The 20,065-nt window shown below is 42.4% G+C and overlaps 2 protein-coding genes across 4 annotated transcripts in view; one reads left to right on the top strand and one right to left on the bottom strand.

Moving 5' to 3' along the window:
* The window catches only part of PDE1C (phosphodiesterase 1C), a 701,054-nt gene that overhangs the window by 59,119 nt on the left and 621,870 nt on the right, over positions 1-20,065 (bottom strand). For both annotated transcript variants that reach the window (XR_010842164.1, XR_010842165.1), the window contains exons 20-22: positions 14,244-14,371; positions 12,600-12,685; positions 4,183-4,305 (exon numbers count right to left, since the gene is read on the bottom strand). The gene's annotated coding sequence lies outside the window, so the exon portion shown is untranslated. The remainder of the gene's footprint in view (positions 1-4,182; positions 4,306-12,599; positions 12,686-14,243; positions 14,372-20,065) is intronic.
* Positions 840-19,995, top strand: PPP1R17 (protein phosphatase 1 regulatory subunit 17). Of its 2 annotated transcripts, none has more exons than XM_059074298.2 (5): positions 840-1,343; positions 6,987-7,093; positions 10,838-10,990; positions 12,283-12,435; positions 18,719-19,995. In XM_059074298.2, the coding sequence occupies exons 1-5, from the start codon at positions 1,138-1,140 to the stop codon at positions 18,787-18,789; spliced, it is 690 nt and encodes a 229-aa protein (XP_058930281.2). In that variant the 5' UTR covers positions 840-1,137; the 3' UTR covers positions 18,790-19,995. The 2 variants fall into 2 exon arrangements, with proteins under 2 accessions (XP_058930281.2, XP_066898492.1); XM_067042391.1 differs by having other exon boundaries at positions 1,060-1,343; positions 6,984-7,093.

The raw sequence follows: 20,065 nt of genomic DNA, 5'->3' as shown, positions 1-20,065 counted from the left end.
GCAAATGTCAAAGAGGCATCGACCAACTCAATACTGGGAACTACCTCGTAGTTGAGGCCCATAAGGAGCTTCTTAGGTCCTGCACAGCCCGTATCTTCAGGAAGGAAAGAAAACCACATGCATGGAAAGCGCTCAGACCTCTTCTGGGAGAACCCATTTCTTGGGCAGTATTGGTGGGTAGCCTCCTGACTAACCTCAGGGATCTCAAGTCCTTCCAGCCTATGCCGATCCCTATCTGATCTCCCAGACTGACCTCCCTGCTCTTGATGCCCAAACCAGTGACTATACACTTCTGCTCCTCCAATCAACACAGGACATTTCCTCCAGTGAGAGAATGGGAAACATGGACCCTTCCTCTCCATCTGACAGCATGCTTAAATACCCTTTGACCCTAAGCCCACACAACTTGCTTACATACCCTTTGACCCTAAGCCTTTCTTGGAGTGCATGTGGATTCCTAATACTAGAACATTTGGTTTAGTTCCTTTGAAGGAGAAAATTTTTCCTGCCCTCCGTACCCCACCTATATGGTGAGGGCTGCATTCTTTGTTATGTTTTAGTTCTTTCTAAAATGCTCTCCCTGGTGAGCAGGACTGTAAAGTGGTTAAGAGCATGGACTCTAACATTCAATGCCCACTTCAAACCCTAGCCTCCCCGTTTACTAGCAGTGAGAACTCGGGCCCCAGATTGCACATCAGTGGGATGGGCCTGATGACAGAAGCTTATCTTGCAAAGCTGTTATGAGGGTTGAAGAGTTGATATGTGTAAAGAGGAGTGCCTGGCACGTGGGAAGCCTTATGTAAATGTCAGCGATTGTTACTATTATTCATCTTCTCATCACTACTCGAGGCAACGGTGGTGAGTAAGAGCATTCTGAATTGAAATTCAAACGGATTTGAGGGTCAGAATTAGCTGTGGCACCTTTGGGGCAAGTCACTTAATCTCTCTGGGCCTAAACTTCCATATTTGCAAAGCCAGGCCACAAAATATCCTACTGCATAAGGTTGTTATGGGGATTAAAGGACCTAGACTGTTTGTCTGGACTACTCCAGCCTTGCACACCAGGCCCTCAAAGCACTACTCCGTGCATTGTTTCTGTAATGGACAATTATTACGGTAGGGAGCAGTGGCCGCGAAATGAGTCCTCTTTCCCTCTCCATCCCCCTTGCCCTGGCGCCTGAGAAACAGAGCATCCCCATGGCAACAGCGGCAGCTGGTCCCTTGATAAGAGGAGCTGAAGCCGGGCAGCAGCAGCCACTGCCACTGAGGAGCCAGCCCAGCTTCAGAGAGGAAACACTTCCTCCCCATCACTTGCCTTCTCATCTCAGAACCTGCACTGTCAGGTAAGTGCTTTGGATTTTTACTCTGAGAACTTTTATGGTGAGAAAAGCAAGCTTCCAATAAGTTACAGCTGTTTTGTGGTTGCTGGGACAAAGAAGGCTGCAGCTGGTGGTACAGGGGGCGTGGGAGATGGCGATGCTTTCTGGAGTGAGACTAAGCCGGAATTAGATGGGGAGCTGGGAAAGTCACCACTTGCAAGTCATTTTTTCCGAGGGAGGTGGACTCCTGAGTTCTGTAAGAACCAGAGTCCCCACAAATTAAATTGCGAAGTTTCATAATGAACACAGGAATATCTGCGTATTCACACAGCAGCGTAGGGAGGCTTATCTTCCGAGGCTGAGGAGAGTGTCCTAATCAAAAAAAACCTCTCTCTGGCCTACTTCGAGGAAGAGTCATTCCTCGAGGAATACTGCAAATTTAGGCCTTCTAAATGAACAAATTTCATTTAAAAACATGGTACTTTTAACCTGAATCCAGTCCTCAGGTTAAAAAAAGATTTGACAAAAGATATGAATTTTTACATAAGCAGAGGCTACTTTAACCAGACATAAAGAGGCTACTTTATGTCCACATTGGGCTGTGGACATAACCTTCTAACTTTTTATTCCATCAAGTAAATCCAGGCCTGACTAATTTGGGGAAATTCTTTAGAATACCATATGACTCGGCTAAGTGTCAGCTCGCTCCTGAGAATCAGTATTACCATGTTCCCAAGGCCTGGAAATGGGTGTCCTGCAGTTGGTTTGTACCTTGGATTGTTCTTATTATTAGCTTCAGAAAAGGCCAGAGATGAGATGGGACAAGGAAATGGTTCCAATGGTTCAATTTAGATGTACATGTTGTAATTCCACGCAGAGGACTAAAAGAGCAAAGAAAGCAACTGACGTACTTAAAATGGTAGCATATGCTGGGATCTGGGCTGGCAGCTTGACACACATTGTACTGTTAATACTCTCAACAACCCTGGAGAAGAGCCCATTTCACAGATATGGAAACTAAGTTTCCAAGAGGACATATAACTTTCCCAAGTTCACCCAGCTAGAGAGTGGGACAAGCAACCAAGCATTTGTTTCTACCTTATATCACCTCACAGCACCAAATGCTTACAGTCAGTGAGGAATTTTCTATGAATTAAACTACATATTCTAACACCCAACTGAGAAATCTACTCAGTGTTAAGAGAAAGGACAAAATGCCCAGAGCAGCTTCTGACCTTAAAGTGAACTGACCAATCTTTTTTAGCTGCAGAAATAGCCCTACTATCCTCCTGAAATAGGAACCAGCTCTGAGCTAGTGGAGACAGGCTCCCTCAGAGGTGTCCTCGCCTTCGGCAGGCTTCTCTGGCATTCCTGTCCTGCAACTTAGCCAGCTTCCTTCCCTGGCACCCAGCTGCCTGGACCTTTCCTCTCCTGTTCTCAAAAGAGAAAGACACCTTTGTCATTAATAACCCCTGTGTGTTGTGACATCAGTTAATGTATCTCCTCTCTCAGTGGTATTTGTGTTTACAAGTGTCTCTCTGAGAAAAGGAATGTAAAAATTACCAAGAGGAATTGCAAGAGTTTAGCGTCAGGATCCTGAAAACCTCCTCAAACCCCTGAAATGCCATCACCTGGTCTCTTGTACATGCTACAACAAAACACCCACATTCTCTCAAACAACAATGAGAAAAGTAATACAGACCCACAGCTCTTTCTTGTCTAATGGAAAAATCTGAAAACCAAAAGTTTTTGTTGTCAGGTTCAACATAAATTCATTTGGTAGCTAAACCTGACACGAAAGGTATGAATCATTTTGTAGGCTTTATTTATGTGATTTAGTGTGAATATTCATATTTTTGCTACAGAAGTAATGCCTGTGATTGTGGAGCTTCCTGAGACTCCTCTGGAGGTGTTACATAATAAAAACATCCTGATTTCCACCATACTTGTAGCCCCAGGCTTTTCAGGAGAGGTTGGGAGGGCCAATATGGACCGTCACAGTGGGGGTCCCGGTCGTCACTGTGTGAGTATTCAAATTCAGAGACCACACTGAACCAATAAACAGCAAGAGAATGCCAAAGGATCACAAATCTTTGACTAGAAAACAGTTTATAAAATACCCCCAAAGCATCTCTTCAGTCCCTAGCCCTTTGGTTGGAATCTGAAGACCCAGGGTACCAGGTGTTTAGGTATGAAAGAAAGAGCTGATGCTTCAGAAATTTCCCATATTACAGCGAGCTTCTGAGGGAGATGATGAAACATTCCCTGGGCAGCATGACAAAAGCAACATCCATATGTTGTGCTTGGGGTGGAGACTGAATTAAAGAGAGAAATGCATGGGCAGAGTCAGGAATACGAAGTAGAAATATTCCATTTCCTAGTTCAAGAATTAGACCAGCTCCTGACTTACAGTGGCTCAGTTATCCTGAGCACCCCTTCTCACTGAGGGTAGAAATGCAGAGGGGGTAGGGAGACGGGGTCATCTTATACTAAGATTCAACAGGCAGATAAAATGACAATCATTAATAAGGTGACGCTAAACTCCAAATACCTCTCTCCTCCGTGTACTCGTTGCTTTCTTTGTGTGAAGGTTTTCTGCCGAGAAGACTGTAGTGACATCATCCATAGTAAAAGTAGCTTCTAATCCCATGGGCAAAATGCATCCCTGCCCAGCATGGGGTATTTTTGTAAGGTAAAATCCCAAATGTGAAAATCATCTCTCAGCCTCCTAGTAAACAGAGGCTTACCATCATTCTTTCCCTCACACTGATTTAAAATAGTGATGTGTCCCCCATAGACACTAGGTGCGACCTTGGGGAGGAGGCATGTGTCAGTTTTGTGACTAATCACCAGGTACCCTTACCTTGTCCATGGACTTCTGACACTTGTACAGTTCGTCTCTCAAAGGCAGCCTCCTTGCTCTCAAATCCAGTACTGTGAAAGCCAATTTGTTCAGATGGTGGCTGGCTGTCCCATGGGTCAGCATCTAGATGAAAATGAAAAAGTCAATGATTTTTAGAATTGTTCAGTTCGTCAGCTGGTCTTCATTAGCCAGCTATCTAGTAAGGTACAGACAATGTTACTTGACTGACATTTACTCAATACCTACAACGTGCAAAGCACATAGCTACTATTTAATCGTCATAGTAACTCTGGGATAGTTACTGTTAAGTCTATTTTACAGATAAGAAAACTGAGGCTAAGCATGGGGGCAGAGAGGACCATATGTGTCCGGGTACCAGTCTGTGGGTGCACCAGGAAGACGCTCGCCTTGGCAAATTCTACCACAGCAGCAACAGACTGTAGGTAGAAAGGTATTGCACTTGGGCTCCATCCACCCTCACTACATCATGACGATTTAGCCACTTCATCAAAGTCTGCTTTTAGGTAAAGGGCTGAAATTTAACCTAGATCTATTTGACTTGAAAGCTCAGATTCAAATTAAAGAAACCAGCTATTGAGCACATGGGAGCAGCCATATGATCCAAGTAGAAAACAACAGCTTACATTATGTAGGAGAGAAGGAGAGGGGTACTCCTGCCAGAGAGGACCTAGAGTAGAAGGTAAGAGGCCTGAGTTCAAATGATGACTCTGACTCTAAGTATGTAACTAATTGTAGGTCATTTTAAGCTCTTTGAGTCTCAGTTTCGTCTTCTAGAGAATGAATATTTTAACTAGTTCCTGCATGGGGTGATGTTCAGCACAGTCTATGACAGGGCCCATGACTTTCTGCCCAAAGAGATGAAAGATCGAGTAGGTACACAGGCCATATCTGAATGACTTTGCCTCCAGACCCCAACACTGAGCCCACTCATCCTGAATGATGGTCCCATAGCTTTCCTCTTCACGCAAGCAGGCAGGGGCCGGCCACCCAGGTTAACAGCATACTTCCTTATGGTCCCAGGGAGTTGGCAGTCTCTGTACAAACACTAAAAACAATGGTCTGAATTGATTTCTGCTGAAGTCACGCAGTGAAGTCAGTCTGCTCAGAATGACACTAAAACCTGGCTCAAGGGCTTCCCTGGCGGCGCAGTGGTTGAGAGTCCGCCTGCGGATGCAGGGGACACGGGTTCGTGCCCCGGTCCGGGAGGATCCCACGTGCCGCGGAGCAGCTGGACCCGTGAGCCATGGCCGCTGAGCCTGCGCGTCCGGAGCCTGTGCTGCTCCACAACGGGAGAGGCCAAAGCAGTGAGAGGCCCGCGTACCGCAAAAAAAAAAAATTAAAAAAAAAAAAGCTGGCTCAAGTAATCCGTTAATGGCTCCATCTGCTACACAATGATCTCAGCTTGTAGGAGGAGAGGCCCTCTAGCCTTCCCAGACAACATTGGCTTATTCCTCAGAAGACAACTGAGTTGAACTAATTCTGTGAGCTTGAAATATTAACACAATTGGTCTGTGTGTTCCTCTGCATGCCTGTGATCCGAGAATCTCAAGAAAAAAGGACCAGTTGGGTCATTTAAATCTTATTCCTCTCCAACCATTCTTGCTATGGTAGGGCATGAGTAATAAATCATCTAAAAGAAACAGAATATAGGCAGACTCTAATGAAGATTTCCTATAAATCTCAACTAATGCATTTCTCATTCAGACCTGACACACGTCCATTCTGAATTTCTACTCCTTCTGGACAATGGCTACAACTAATAGCTCTGAAAAATTCAATGGATTTGCGGTTTAGGAAAAATGGGCTATGGGGGGAGGAGGAAGAGGAAACAGATTTGCTATAACGTCAGAAATCTCTAGGGAGAAAATAATAAAGATCCATTTCAAAACCTAGATTTTTTCCTACCATGTCTCTATGACTGTTGTAATATGGATAGGGAAGAAGTCTCATTACTTCATAGTTATAAGCATGTAATGGTAGAAAACCAGAAGCCTGGTTCAATTTCGATTCAAAGGAACCACTGTTTTAAGAGTCTTGTGTCTCTAGTGGAAGTCTTCAGAAATGGAGATGGATCCAAGCTTGGCTATTTAATAGATGTGTGACTAAATTAATTCATTAGATGTTCTGATCCTCAGTTTCCTCACCTGTGAAGTAGGCATAATCTTACTTTGCAAAACTCAACAGAAAAAAATACAGGCATGGTTTAATCAAGATTTTCTGTAACTCCCAGCTAACTCTTTTCTAATTCAGACTTCACAAGTGTTCATTCTTGAAACTCCCACAGTGCTTCTGAAAGACAGCAAATATTGAACATTTGATATATGACAATTACTGATAATCCGTGTGTGTGTGTGTGTGTGTGTGTGTGTGTGATTCATTTATTTTGGCTTAAATCTTAAGTTTAGAGCTTCTAGTAGCTAAGTGGAAGAAGCAGTCTTTAAAAATAGGATTGAAGGGCTTCCCTGGTGGCGCAGTGGTTGAGAGTCCGCCTGCCGATGCAGGGGGCACGGGTTCGCGTCCCGGTCTGGGAAGATCCCACGTGCCACAGAGCGGCTGGGCCCGTGAGCCATGGCCACTGAGCCTGCGCGTCCGGAGCCTGTGCTCCACAACGGGAGAGGCCACAACAGTGAGAGGCCCGCGTACCACAAAAAGAAAAAGAAAAAAAAATAGGATTGAATTGAGAACATAGTAGTAAGTGCTCAGTAGATATACTTATGTAATGAGTGAATAAACAGAAGAGGTACTAATGGACTTGTTTCTCTACTTCTGTGGTGCTGGAGAAGAAATCCACACACGGGCCCTCCTTTGATGATGTCCACTGAGCAAATGCAGCCACTGGAGCTCTCAGAAGACAGACTGGACAAGCTTGACCCTCGTTGTGGCCACTTAGGTAAATGCTCCAGTGTGAATGTCAATGGTGAAAGTCAGAAAGGGGGCATCTCTGCCATTCAGTTTGCAAGCAAGTGAGAGGGAGGCCCCCTGAAACCTGATAGTTTGTGACTTTTGATAATAGCCAACACCAGATGTACGGGCAAATAGCCATGGGTCTGTGGGGTCTGCCATGTAAGTATTAGCTGAAGCACTGTAGAGAAGTTCATTAGAATTTTAAAAAGAGGGGAAAGGCATTGTCCTCTTTTTTGGGTCTGACAGAATCCCAGGCAGAGCATTTTTGAGGCAATAAATGGAATGTGACATTATAGCTTGTTTCCAGTACTTCCCGGCACACTTACACCCCATGTGCAGTGCCAATAAAATATTTCAAATATCTCTCTTTGCCTATCAAGACAGAATTTTAAATAGCTTTTTTCTGCTTTATTGTCAATCTGTTTCCTTTCCAGAACTGACTTTTTGCATAACATTTGTAATGAAAATACCAGAAACATTTCTGCCTCTACCCATTTCTAAAAATGAGACACTCAGACTTTTGATGGACGGGCCTTTTGCATATTCATAGCCTTTGTTTATATGCCTCGCCTGCTTATGATTCCCCTTTTGCCTCTCCCCTCTCCCCATTTACCATCAAGATATTTTATATTCAGGATTTCTCCAAAAATGGGAAAAAAGGCAATTGAAGTAAAAGTCAAAATTGAAGGAAATGTCTCGTTCTTTGTACGGTGCCCTGAATCGCTTCTTGGGGTTGAATGGTGACGCATGGCTGGTCCGTAGCCAGCCTGTACTTCCAGAGACCCCACAGCTGGGCAGCACCCATTCTGAGCCACTTTAATTCATTCAACAAATGTCTATGGTATGTATAATATGGGAGGAAACGAACTGTGCTCTGTGGTAATAAATTTTTTAAATTACATTTTCCACCCGGCATTAAGATACATAGACTCAAGAGCCTGGGTTTAATCCTGATGCCATAACCTGCCAGCAGTGGAATCTTCAGCCTTTTAGCTGGTCTTCTAAACTTCAGTTTCCTCATCTGCAAGTTAGGGACAATTGTACCTTTCCTCATGGGCATGGTGTGAGAACTAAATGAGATAATCTATTCAGGATGGTATGAATATTTAACAGCTAGTAAAACACAGGCATTGACGAATCAGAAAAGGTGTTGGTCCATCCCACACACTAAAATGAGGTGAAATCACCTAGTACATAAGTAGTACTCAATCAAGCCCCCTTCTCATCTCCTTTTTTTGCATGCATGTAAACATAAAATCATACAGTCCAATGCCTTACACATAGTACAATTTCAATCAATGCTTATTAAATTGAAATGATTGGATGAAATTATTAAAATCTCCTAGATAAAAGGAAATATTTATTACTATTAGATATGGCTGAAGAATGATGCTGTTTGATATTTTGGTTATGTATTATGATCTTCTGATGAGGGAGAGGCATAATGATATACAGTTACTAAATATTTCTGATAGTTGGTTCCTCACACGTATTGGGTTTTCTAAAACAAAGGATCATCCAGATATAACGTCCAAGAGACCATAAGTAACTTGGAAGCAAGGTCCATTTCTTACTTTTCTTTTCAGTCCTAGCTCAATGCCTGCATATACAGTAGAGGTTTAATCAATGTTTGTTGAATAAATAAACGAATGAACGACACAGGTTATGTCTAGACCCACAAAAGTGAAGTGAAAGGTTTGGCACATTTAATCTACAATATTTTAAAGAAAGCGACCTGAATATTTTCATAAACAAATGAAAGAGAAAGAGAGGAAAGACAAAAGGGAGGAAGGAAAAAAGGAAGGAAGGAAGGAAGGGAGGGAGGGAGGGAGTGAAGGATTAAAAAAATCCAATTACTCTCTGAATTTCCCCAACATCATTCATAGTTGTAAATCTAGCTGGACAGTATCCAGGCCATAGTGAGTTTCCAGAGAGACAAATAGCTTCACTGCCTTGCAGCTTCTTTGAATCCTAACGGGATAGCTTCTTATCCATAATATGTTTGAGTTCATTCATTCAAGCATACATTCAACAAATATTTATTCATTGTTGCTAAGGAGATAAAACACAAGACACCTGTCATAAAAGAGGGCCAAGAAGATATGCATAAGTAATCATTAGATCACCCTTTAAAGGTGTTCACATGAGTAAAAATGCTGTGGATACTTAGAAAATGAGAAAGGACACCCAGGACTCGGGTTAATAAGAAAAGACAGTGATGGGGTGGGAGTGGGAGGGTCTGGCTTTCCTCTGAGCCTTCGGGAAAGTATTGGGGGTAAGCCACGGCCGGAGTGAACAGTTTTTGAGGATATGAAATACATCAAATGTATCAAATGCTTTACCATCATTAACAAATTTAGTACTCTCTCTCCCCTTCTCTCTCTTTCTCTCTGTTCTCTCTCTCTCTCTCTCTCTCACACACACACACACCGATTTAATTATTATCCTCACCTGAAAATTTGAGAGACTATTAAAGTTCCTAGAAATTAAGCCCCCCCCCAAAAAAAGGAAAAAAGAAAGAAATTATGGCCCAAGTTCTCAGAACTAACAAGAAATTGAGTCAGGATTTGAACTTAGATCAGTCTAACTCTCCTTATTTATCCATTCAGCAAGCATTTATTGGTGGGAGAGGCAATTAAGAATAAAATTATCAAAAGGATATATAATCTTTAATCTCCAAGAAGGCTCTATCTAGAGCAGGAGATAGATCATTATGGAATGAACAAATGCTAGAACAGTGACAGAGGATCTCAAAGGACAGCAACATAAACCAAAGCACAGGAGTAAAATGGAACAGAGAGAATACTTTAATGAGCAAGGGGTGATCAGATAGAATTAATTACATACAATGACATCTGATGGACATGATGTAGAATCCAGGCTTCAAAAGCTCTGGTGAAGTAATGCAGGGGACTGAGAAAAATAAAGAGATGAATAAGAAGACGTGAGGACCTGTGGTTAGGATGAGCAAATAGGAGAATTGCGAAGCCAGGGGGCACGGTAAAGACCAATGCTGATATACACACTACTATATATAAAATAGATAATCAACAAGGACCTACTAGTGTATAGCACAGGGAACTCTACTCACTACTCTGGAATAACCTATATGGGGAGAGAATCTGAAAAAGAATAGAGATATGTATATGTATAACTGAATCACTTTGCTGGACACCTGAAACTAATACATCATTGTAAATCAACTATACTCCAATACAAAATAAAAATTCTTTAAAAAGACCAATGCTGAAGTGTAAGTGTGAATCACTGGTATGACTTGGCCAGTCATAGAAATGAAGGCAGTGAAGAACAGACTTGAGAACCCAACTACAAGACCAAAGAGAGCATAAGGTGCCATCCTGGCCCTTGGGCTCTCCAAAGAGAATAAGGCTTGAGCAAAGGAAATTGGGAAGGAACATTTGACACCTGTTCTCCCATCAGAAATGTAACTTAAGCCCACTCTGTGCCTTGCTTAATTATATTTTAAAATTCCTCTTTGCCTTGATTAGCCATCCCATTTAAGCTCTCTCCATTTGGAATTTTACAGAATTCTAGTTTTATTACATGATTTATGCATGTAAAGTCCGCTGTAGAAGAGGCCACAATAAATAAATTCTTTTTCAGACCAAACGACTTCTAGTCCTATCATCAGGTGTAATTGGAATCCAGCCAGTCCGTGACTGGACACTTATGTAATATTCTTTTTTTCTTTGCGTCTTATCAAAATCAGATGACCTTTCAGACCAGTTTATTAAGGACTGTGATCTCAAAAAGAAGCCAAGAAAAGGGAAAAATGTACAAGTCACCCTGAATGTTGAGTCAGACCAGAAAAAACCAAGGAGAAAAGATACACCAGCCCTGCACATCCCACCTTTCATACCAGGTAATGGACAATGAGGTCAGTTTGCACATCTGTAAAAGGGAACTGCTTGCCTCTAGATCACATTGGTCTTACAATTTTTTCCTTAATATTTGGATGTTTTTAAATCATTGTTACAATCTCTACATTTGTCTTAGTTACGATAAGGCCAGCCATTATAACATATATATATATAAAATCCAAAACATTAGTGGATCACACAATACAAGTTTACTTTTCCCTCATCAGTGGAAGCTGGGGGTGGGGGAGGCAGGCTGTGCTCCAAACAGTCCCGCAGGGACTCGGGTCGATGGACATCAGCGCTACATGGCTTCTAAAGTCACTGTAGGCATCCAGCAAGCCCAGGGCAGACGAGTGGAGGACTGGCAAGCCTGCAAGTGGCACACACACTTCCTTCCGTCACAACCCTCACCCGACTGCAAGGGAGGCAGAGAAATGCAGACCAGCTGTGTGCCCAGAAGAGCAAAACAGTCTGGTGAACAGCTAACGAGTCTCTATAACAACCGTGCATGTGGCTTGTTTCCAAACGTTTTGTTTGGTCTTATTTCCTTTACCCCTTCCCTCCAGGCCATTTATTTAATGTCCTCTCTATTCACAACCCACGATACAAAACAAATAGAACACAGAGTGTTCTGAAAAAGAACTTTCTTCCAGTTTTATAAAAAATAAGGGAAACACATAAACAGCTGAAATACACAGCAAGAGGTAACATCATAACGAAGGTCCTCAGATAAGGACCCTGGGAGCTCAGTGTGGGCAGTGAATTGTGGACAGAGGAGGCTGTTTTTAGAGAGCTTTCTCCATTCTACAGATGGAGAAAACTTTCACGCGTAGAAGAGAGGAGAGTAGGCAGGTAGGTGGACTAATTAAGGTAGAGGTAGTAGGCAGGTAGAGGACTAATTAAGGACTAATTAAGTCAGTGAAGAGTGTAGCCTGTGGCTTACGGAACAGCAAAGGCCCCATCGCTCTAATGGGGGTGGACTTTGGCAGCAGACAGACCTGGGCTCCATTCCTCAGGCACATGTCTTTGCCTCACTTTCCTCAGCAAGTGGACAGTGGTAGTAATATTAAATTGCTCAGGGTTTTGTGAGGCTAAAATGAAATCAGACATGTAAAATCCTTTGCACAATCGATGTTCTCTAGTGTAGCCTCAATAAATACTAACTCTTATTTTAAAGAAACTGCTTTTATTAAGATGTTTGAAAAGATCTATTGACTACCATCACCAGGTGTATGTGCAAATATGGATGCATGTATTTGACCCTGTTTCTCCCTCTGTTTCCCTAATTATGCAGGTGTGCTTTCAGAACATTTAATTAAAAGATACGATGTCCAAGAGAGACATCCAAAAGGCAAAATGAGTCCAGCTCTTCATAATACTGACCTGGAACAGAAAAAGCCAAGGAGAAAAGACACACCTGCCCTGCACGTGTCCCCCTTTGCAGCAGGTAAAAGAGCTGGTGCAGGGCATTTTCAGGGGGTGATGGAAACAGGTCAAGAGCCTTACCATCTGGAGGTGCCAGAGGCATGGCCTTTGTCCTGGCCCAGCAATCTGTGTCTCAAAGAAGTGCCCGGGGGAAGAGCAGCATTTACTGCTGCCTTTCAAGCTTACCTTCATCGGCCGTTCTCCTGGGGCTGACTTGGAGCTGGGTGAGGATCAGAGCATAACTCATGCTTCAGCAGAGCTGGTCGAATTCACTGAGCCAATGAAACAGAAATGTCAGTGGGTCCTTGAAAGGAGTTTAAATACCCTCCTCCCCAGTCTTCCAGGAAGCTTGCATTCTATGGCTGACAGCTGAGTCTCCCAACACACCTGGATGTATTTACCAAATCCTCAAAAAAAGAGAAAGAGAGAGCGAAAGGGAGAGAAAGAGCTGCAGAAATAATGATAGCTCTCTTAATATGTGCCAAATCAAACCAAAAAATCTTGCTGAACTATGTGCACAACCCCACGTTATAGGGCAGGGCAGCCAGCATGTGAGGTATAGTCTTGTCCCTGAGAATTTTATGTACAAGTTGGGGAGAAAGACATATACAATCACTGTTAGAGTATAAGATGGAGTGCGTGTTTGTTTTATGCAGTAGTTGGGGGTGGGAGAATGGCAGAAGAGAAAATGTGCTAATGTTTATTGAAACCCTGCTTAATGTTAGCTACTGAGTTTACATGCCTTGTGGATTTTCAAAAATCAACTGAACAACACAATAACTATTATCTCACTTTACAGATAAAGAAATTGAGAGAGAATTTAAGTAACTTAGCTACTCTAAAGTCTCCTGTTGATGAAACTGATGGATGGATGGCTGATTGGCTAATTGATGATTGGATGTTTAGAACGATTGATGACTGGATCAAATTATGCTCACGTTCAAACACTGTTATATGAGAGAGCTGGGGCTCCGGTCCAGGTCTGTCTCATCTGTGAGCAGTTTTTCATTGCACCATGCTATGGTTTGGACTGGTAGCATTTTAGCAATCCAGAAGGGACACTTGGGAGGAGATGAGATTTAGTCATTATTATAAAACTGTATTTTCCCATTATTGCATCTAATAACAAAATTGAAAGATGGCTCAGAACATCATGAAAAGACAGTCAGGGGAGCAGACAGGGCCAGGCAAGGAGGGATGGAGCATGAGGGAGCACTTGTCTGGAGAAATGGACCAAGGACCAGTTGGGAAGGTCTGAACCTGCCTCGGCCATGTTTCTCATAGGTTACATGCATCCCTACCTATACTGATCCTTCAACCCGTCACACATTTCCTCCAAGCTCTGCCTCTGTCCAAATTCTAATCACCTTTTAAGACTCAGCCAGCTTAAAGTCTCTGCCAACAGACCCCTCTAAGGCCAAAATGAATATTTCTTATTCTGAACTAACTCTGTATTAGAGCTGGGCATGCAAATACCAAGACTTTGCCCTCTCTTTTAGTATTGTCCTCGTTGTTTTTGTTGCTGTTGTTGTAGCTGTTATTTAAATTGACTTACATCAAAGACTTTTTCGATGAAGTCATGAGAATTGGCCTGGGATTGCCCTGTGTTGCTGGTATTCACCTTGATATCTGGTCCAGTCCCTCCTATATCGCCGTGCTCAATAAGTATCTGTTCATTAGATATTCCATTTGGCAATCATGATTTAGCAGTTTCAAGTTCTCCATTAGGAGACCGATTATTTTCTGCTCATTCTTGTATTTGTTTTTATTGAAGTCCTTCTAAGGGAAGACTTAGTAGAGGAGCAAAAATACTGATGGTCAGAGAGTTACCTTAGTACACAGCACTGAACATGGGCTTTGGAGTCAGACAGGTGTAGGTTTGATCTCTGGTTCTGCTCCATTCTAGCTTTGTGACCTTGGGAAACAGACCATAAGAGCCTCCTTCATTTCATCCATCTCTGAAAGGAGAACCATAAAATCTGTCTCTCAAGGTTGTTAACACAATTAAATAAAGTATATAAAGCACCTAGCACAGTTCCTGGCTTATTGAAAGTCCTCAATAAATGTTAGTTCACCTCTATCTCTTTTCAAACTTATATTCTTTTTTTTTAAACATCTTTATTGGAGTATAATTGCTTTACAGTAGTGTATTAGTTTCTGCTTTATAACAAAGTGAATCAGCTATACGTATACATGTATCCCCATATCTCCTCCCTCTTGCATCTCGCTCCCACCCTCCCTATTCCACCCCTCTAGGTGGTCACAAAGCACCCAGCTGATCTCCCTGTGCTATGCGGCTGCTTCCCACTAGCTATCTATTTTACGTTTGGTAGTGTATATATGTCCATACCACTCTCTCACTTTGTCCCAGCTTACCCTTCCCCCTCCCCGTGTCCTCAAGAGGCTTATATTCTTTGAGATAAGTTAAATCATTTCTAAAGGTGAGAATTTTTCTAGTCACAGTGTTTTACCTCTCCATAGAACCCTGCTGATTCAAGGAACTTCCTAAACTGTTAAGCTCTATTTCTCTGGGAATGGAGGCTGCTTACGTCCCAATATCGACATCCTACGAGAGCAACTTCCCGCACAAATAAAAAATGTTTATCAAACAGTGCAAAGCACACAAGAGTTGGAGCAGGGGCCTGTATACATTATGGAATTCATTGAATCAGCAAATCTTTGGGTTGCAAGTATTTGCAATTATAGATAATGTTCTATGATTCTACCTTTCATTAGCATATTAGCTGAAGTACTTTATTTTTGAGGAGCCTTTTAGTATCTAAAGATTTGGCAGTCATCGAAATGCTAGTTAGGCTGATAAGAATAGAGCCTTCAGCAGATGTTTAGAGAGACACACTGGTTCTAATAAGGGTCTTGAGAGGAACTCACAGGAAAATGCACTCAGGAGACATTTTCTCTCATTAGCCCTTGGCAAGTGAAGGCTGGACAGGGATTCACTCTCTTCTTTAAATCTCTAGCTAACTACCTTCATTCCCTGAGGTTAATGAGCTTCTCTGACAGCTTCCAACCATCAGGCAACTCCTCTGAGCAGTGAGGAGTCATCTCGGGCTTCCTTGCCAGCCCAAGCTTTGCTCTCAACGTGACCCACAGTTGCCAGGGCCAAGGAATTGCAGGACAGGAAGCATTGGTTTTGGATTGGTCAGATCTGCGTAGCCGAGACCTGCTTAAGAGGAAGCGAAGTCTTCAGTTGAGGTCTGTGGCAAAAGGAACTGGAGAAAGTAATGAATAATGAGGCTGCAAGCATTGAAGAGAAGCTTCCTGAAAAACTGGCCTTTGAGCTGTGAAGACTTGGAGATCAAAGCTCAATATGGTACTTGTAGAAAGGAGCCTGATGTGTCCTTTGAAAGTGACACCTCTTCTGTTCTGCCGGGAATAGAGGGCTCTCTCTGGTGTGGTTTACCAGGAGCGGTGGTGTCTTAGCCCTGGCTGCCTTAGATCTGCACACATCTGTAATGCAGGTGACTGGCTTTAGATGGTGCTCTGGTGGGGATCATGGCCTAAAACAGCTCGCTGCAGAGCTAATTGACCCTTTAGAGACCTTGGACTAACAGCTCTGGCCTTAAAAACACATCAAGCTCTAAGAAGCAACCAAGTGCCCTAAACTCTTCTACATAGAGAGTGGAAGGGAAAGAAGTGACACTTTTCTAAATCCCTACTATATTCCAAGTCTTGTGCTAGATGTTAGAATATCCTTTGAGAACCTCACAGTTTGGTAAGGAGATGGAAATCTTGTCCAATAATTCCTACAATGTGTAAAGTACTTTAACAGAGGTTCATGTAAGGTGTGATTGAAGCATAAAAGAATGATGGGCTAAATCTGTCTTGGCGGGATCACCCCCTGTGGGAGATACAAATTATGTTTCCTCCAGTTTTACAGACGAATAAACTGAGGCTCAAACAAGTTAAATGACCTGCTCCAAGTTCAGTGGCCAATGAAGGGAAAGTTTTCTGGCTCTAGAGCACATTTCTCCAATAATACACCTCTGCTTATACAGGAAAATGTGACCATCAGGACTGGGTTAAATCAGATAGACTAGTGTTTGTTAAATCTCATTCATCTTCAAATGACCAAAGGCAATGATATGAAGCATCAAGGATAAGCACACAGTGATGACATATAGATGCTACTGATTTAAGCCTCATCCTAAGCAATGATATCCATGAAATCAAGATTTTGATAAACTACCATATATTTTTTCATTATAAGACATTAAAATGAATGCTTAATTATACTACTATAAATTCTAGTTCACCTCCATTTGAAAGTATCTCCTGTGTCCCTGTGGAAAACCTAGCCCACTTTGGGAAGGGCTGAACTTGATGATTTAACAGCCTCCCCCCTTCCCTGAAATCCCAGGATTTTTTTTTTTTTTTGGCCCAGATGCTTGTACAACTTGGTGTCAAGGATACTTAAAATAACCAGAAAGTTGACTAGGATCTGGGAATTTAAAGGCTCCTGTCCACATTGAATCCACCCAGATTTGGTGTAATGTGAAGAAATATCAAGGAAGGAAGGATGGTATGTTTGGGGGCTCAGCATAGCTAACTCTATGTTCTTCTATCAAGATAGCCTTAATTCTAAATTAAAATCCAAACCTCTGTGCAACTGGCATAAGAGAAAATATCTCCCACTCTGTTTCATAAGTGATTTATGCAAAAGCCTTATTTTCAGCCAGACTCTTGAAATTGTTTTTCTCCTCCAATAAATATCAGCTAATTGGTAAAGAACCCATATGAACAAACTACAGACTGAATCAAATGAATAGTCATTAAGATCAACACATCGTTTTCATCAATTTGCCACTGTTGATTGGAGTCCAGTGTTGTAGAAAGGCCTCTCGTGGTGCACAGCTTTCCTCCCTCAAGTTTAGGTCTTTATGAAATGCTTCATGAACAGAAAGGTCTCTAATTCTGAGAAGGGTGGGAGTGATTCAAGGCAGTGGTGGGAAAACAAAGCTGACTGACTGGAGTGGGACGACAGAAACCATGGGGGACTGGCCCTGAATCGCAGCTCCCTTTCCTTTTATCAGAACAACAGATTTCACAATTCACAGGAGGAGCAGAACCATCCAGACCTCCTTGGATAGTTTTTTCTGGACTGATCAGTCCAGAAAATGGTGCTCAGGCTTCTGAATTCCACAGACTAGTAAACTTGTAAAAGCAAGATATTGGGCTTCCCTGGTGGCGCAGTGGTTGAGAGTCCGCCTGCCGATGCCGGGGACACGGGTTCGTGCCCCGGTCTGGGAAGATCCCACATGCCGCGGAGCGGCTGGGCCCGTGAGCCATGGCCGCTGAGCCTGCGCGTCCGGAGCCTGTGCTCCGCAACGGGAGAGGCCACAACAGTGAGAGGCCCGCGTACCGCAAAAAAAAAAAAAAAAAAAAAAAAAAAAAAAGATATTGTGAGCCTAACATAGGGATAGCAACTTCGAATTTTGCCTAGTAAGGATACTGACAAAACAACCATCTAACACCCCTAAAATTTCATAAAAGAAAGGGTATTTTAATCCCCCAAATAAGAAAAAGAATCATCTCAAAATAAAGGACAGAACTGTAGCCATATAGCTGTATGAAAAAAATTCACTGCATTTTCCTTATTTTCTCGTTTTGCTCTAAACCACATAAAATTTATCATCTACCAGCACTGACATTCAGAAGCAGCACGTTCAGAGTCTCAGCTCAATATTTTCCCCAGATGTTAGTAAAATATGTTTAGTTTGACTTCATGAGGCTTACCAGTTCTTTGCAAAGGGAAAATAAACTAGCAAATTGTGAAAGGAAAGGAAGAACTGAGTTGCTCACGGCTGTAGTGCTGTGCTAAGAATTATCACATACTTCTCATTTAGTTGTCACAATAACCCTTTATGTAAATATTAATGCCCTCATGTTACTTACAAGAAAACTTAGGTCTGAAGGTGTGATCTGGCCCAACACAGATTAAGTGGCAGAATGAGTCCAAAGCAGTTAGACTCCAAAATCCATATGCTTTCCATCCTACTGCTGTAAGCTTAAATGTAGAGTGTGGAGAAGGGGGTGAAAGTTGCCTCTGACTCCAGGTTGAGCATCTCTTATAACCATAACGGTGTTCTCACTGAGCCACAGCTCCTCTGGGAAGGCCAAATAAGGCCCCTCAGTTCCCTCTCTCTCTGTTGGCACCTTTAGCAGTTAGCTTTGCAGACATTAAAACGTTTCTGCGTTGCCATGCTCCTGTGTACTGTGTATGCTGTAAGGTCGTCTAATATTTTAATTAGAGGCACTTAATTGCAGATCTGTTTTTTGTTTTGCAGGTGTGACACTGCTCAGGGACGAGAGACCCAAAGTGATCATGGAAGATGATGAAAAAGATGGTGACAAATAGCTATTTAAAGATGTTTCCCCTAAGACCACCTGTAAATAGGTTAGATTGGTTCCCTGTGGCGACCTAGAAAAAATAGACTTGTTTCTGCTCTCATTTTGTCATAGACCACCTTTAAGATCCAGACACATTTTCCCCAGGAGGCATACTATATCAGATTGCCAGTCACCTCTTTGTCTTCCTCTTCTTTTTTGAATCTGTTTTCTATTCCCACTTCTTGAATTTTCATTTTCTGATGCAGTGGAAAGGAAGCAGATCATCCTAACTTGGGAGATAACAGGGAAAGCTTTAGTGCTCAGAATCTGCATCTTCTGGATCAATTCGTGGAGGAAAGAGCATGGATAACATGGGAATCCTTTATTTCTTGGCTTATGCTGCTGGGCAGGACTTGACTTCACATCATCCAAATACTAGTTCAAGTTGGGGCTCCCTGTTGCCAGTTAGGGAAATGAGAATGTTTGGGTTCTAACTCACTGATTGCTTTGGAGAACATGGTCTTTTATCTCTTTTATCCTTTCTTAAGAGCCCAAATGTCTCTTGTGACATACCTAACTAAGACCCCTGTAACTGATATCCTAAAAGCGAATATGTGAGCTGGGGGAGTCAACCCAACCAACCATGCCTTGACTGAAAACACCACAGGTAGAGGGTGCTGGTCTATCTGGGAAGCTTAGCAATATACCCGATTTATTTTTTAAAATGTTTCTTAACTATGTTGTCCTGAAATTTTGTGAGTTGTGTCACAAATGACCATTACTAATGATAGGTATAATACCAATGTTTGTGATGAACTTCCTTTTAAAAAACTTAAGTAAGATCAATGGAAGGCCATTCCTCTACTTTTAGCAATCTCACTTATTTAGACCCCAGTATGCTTTCTTGGATGCGAGGGAAAGATGTGGCATTAGCTCGTGAGCAGGAGTCTATGTATAACCCCTGCCCCCGCCTGCCATCTGTGAGTGCCATGAGAAGGTTTTGCACGAGGGCCTCATCTATCAGGTGATGGACATGGGGAAAAATGAAAGCTGTCGTTCAAAGGTAGAAAGGTGGATATTCAAACAGATCCTGCCTAAGTGATCATTTGGAAGCTCTGTATACACCCTGACTCCAATAGTTTGTTAATCGCTTCTGTCTTTCTGTTCTTCTCACAACTGTGGAAAAGATACAGGACCCTGCTGGTAATAAAGATGCTTCTGGTAATAAGATGCATTGCTATGTCCGGGTGTGTTTCTCCTAAAAAATACCCTATTTTACACTTATAAATACCCTATATTACACT

Source organism: Kogia breviceps, chromosome 9, assembly GCF_026419965.1.
Source record: "Kogia breviceps isolate mKogBre1 chromosome 9, mKogBre1 haplotype 1, whole genome shotgun sequence".
NCBI lineage: Eukaryota > Metazoa > Chordata > Mammalia > Artiodactyla > Physeteridae > Kogia > Kogia breviceps.
This window is presented reverse-complemented; position numbering and strand designations above follow the sequence as displayed.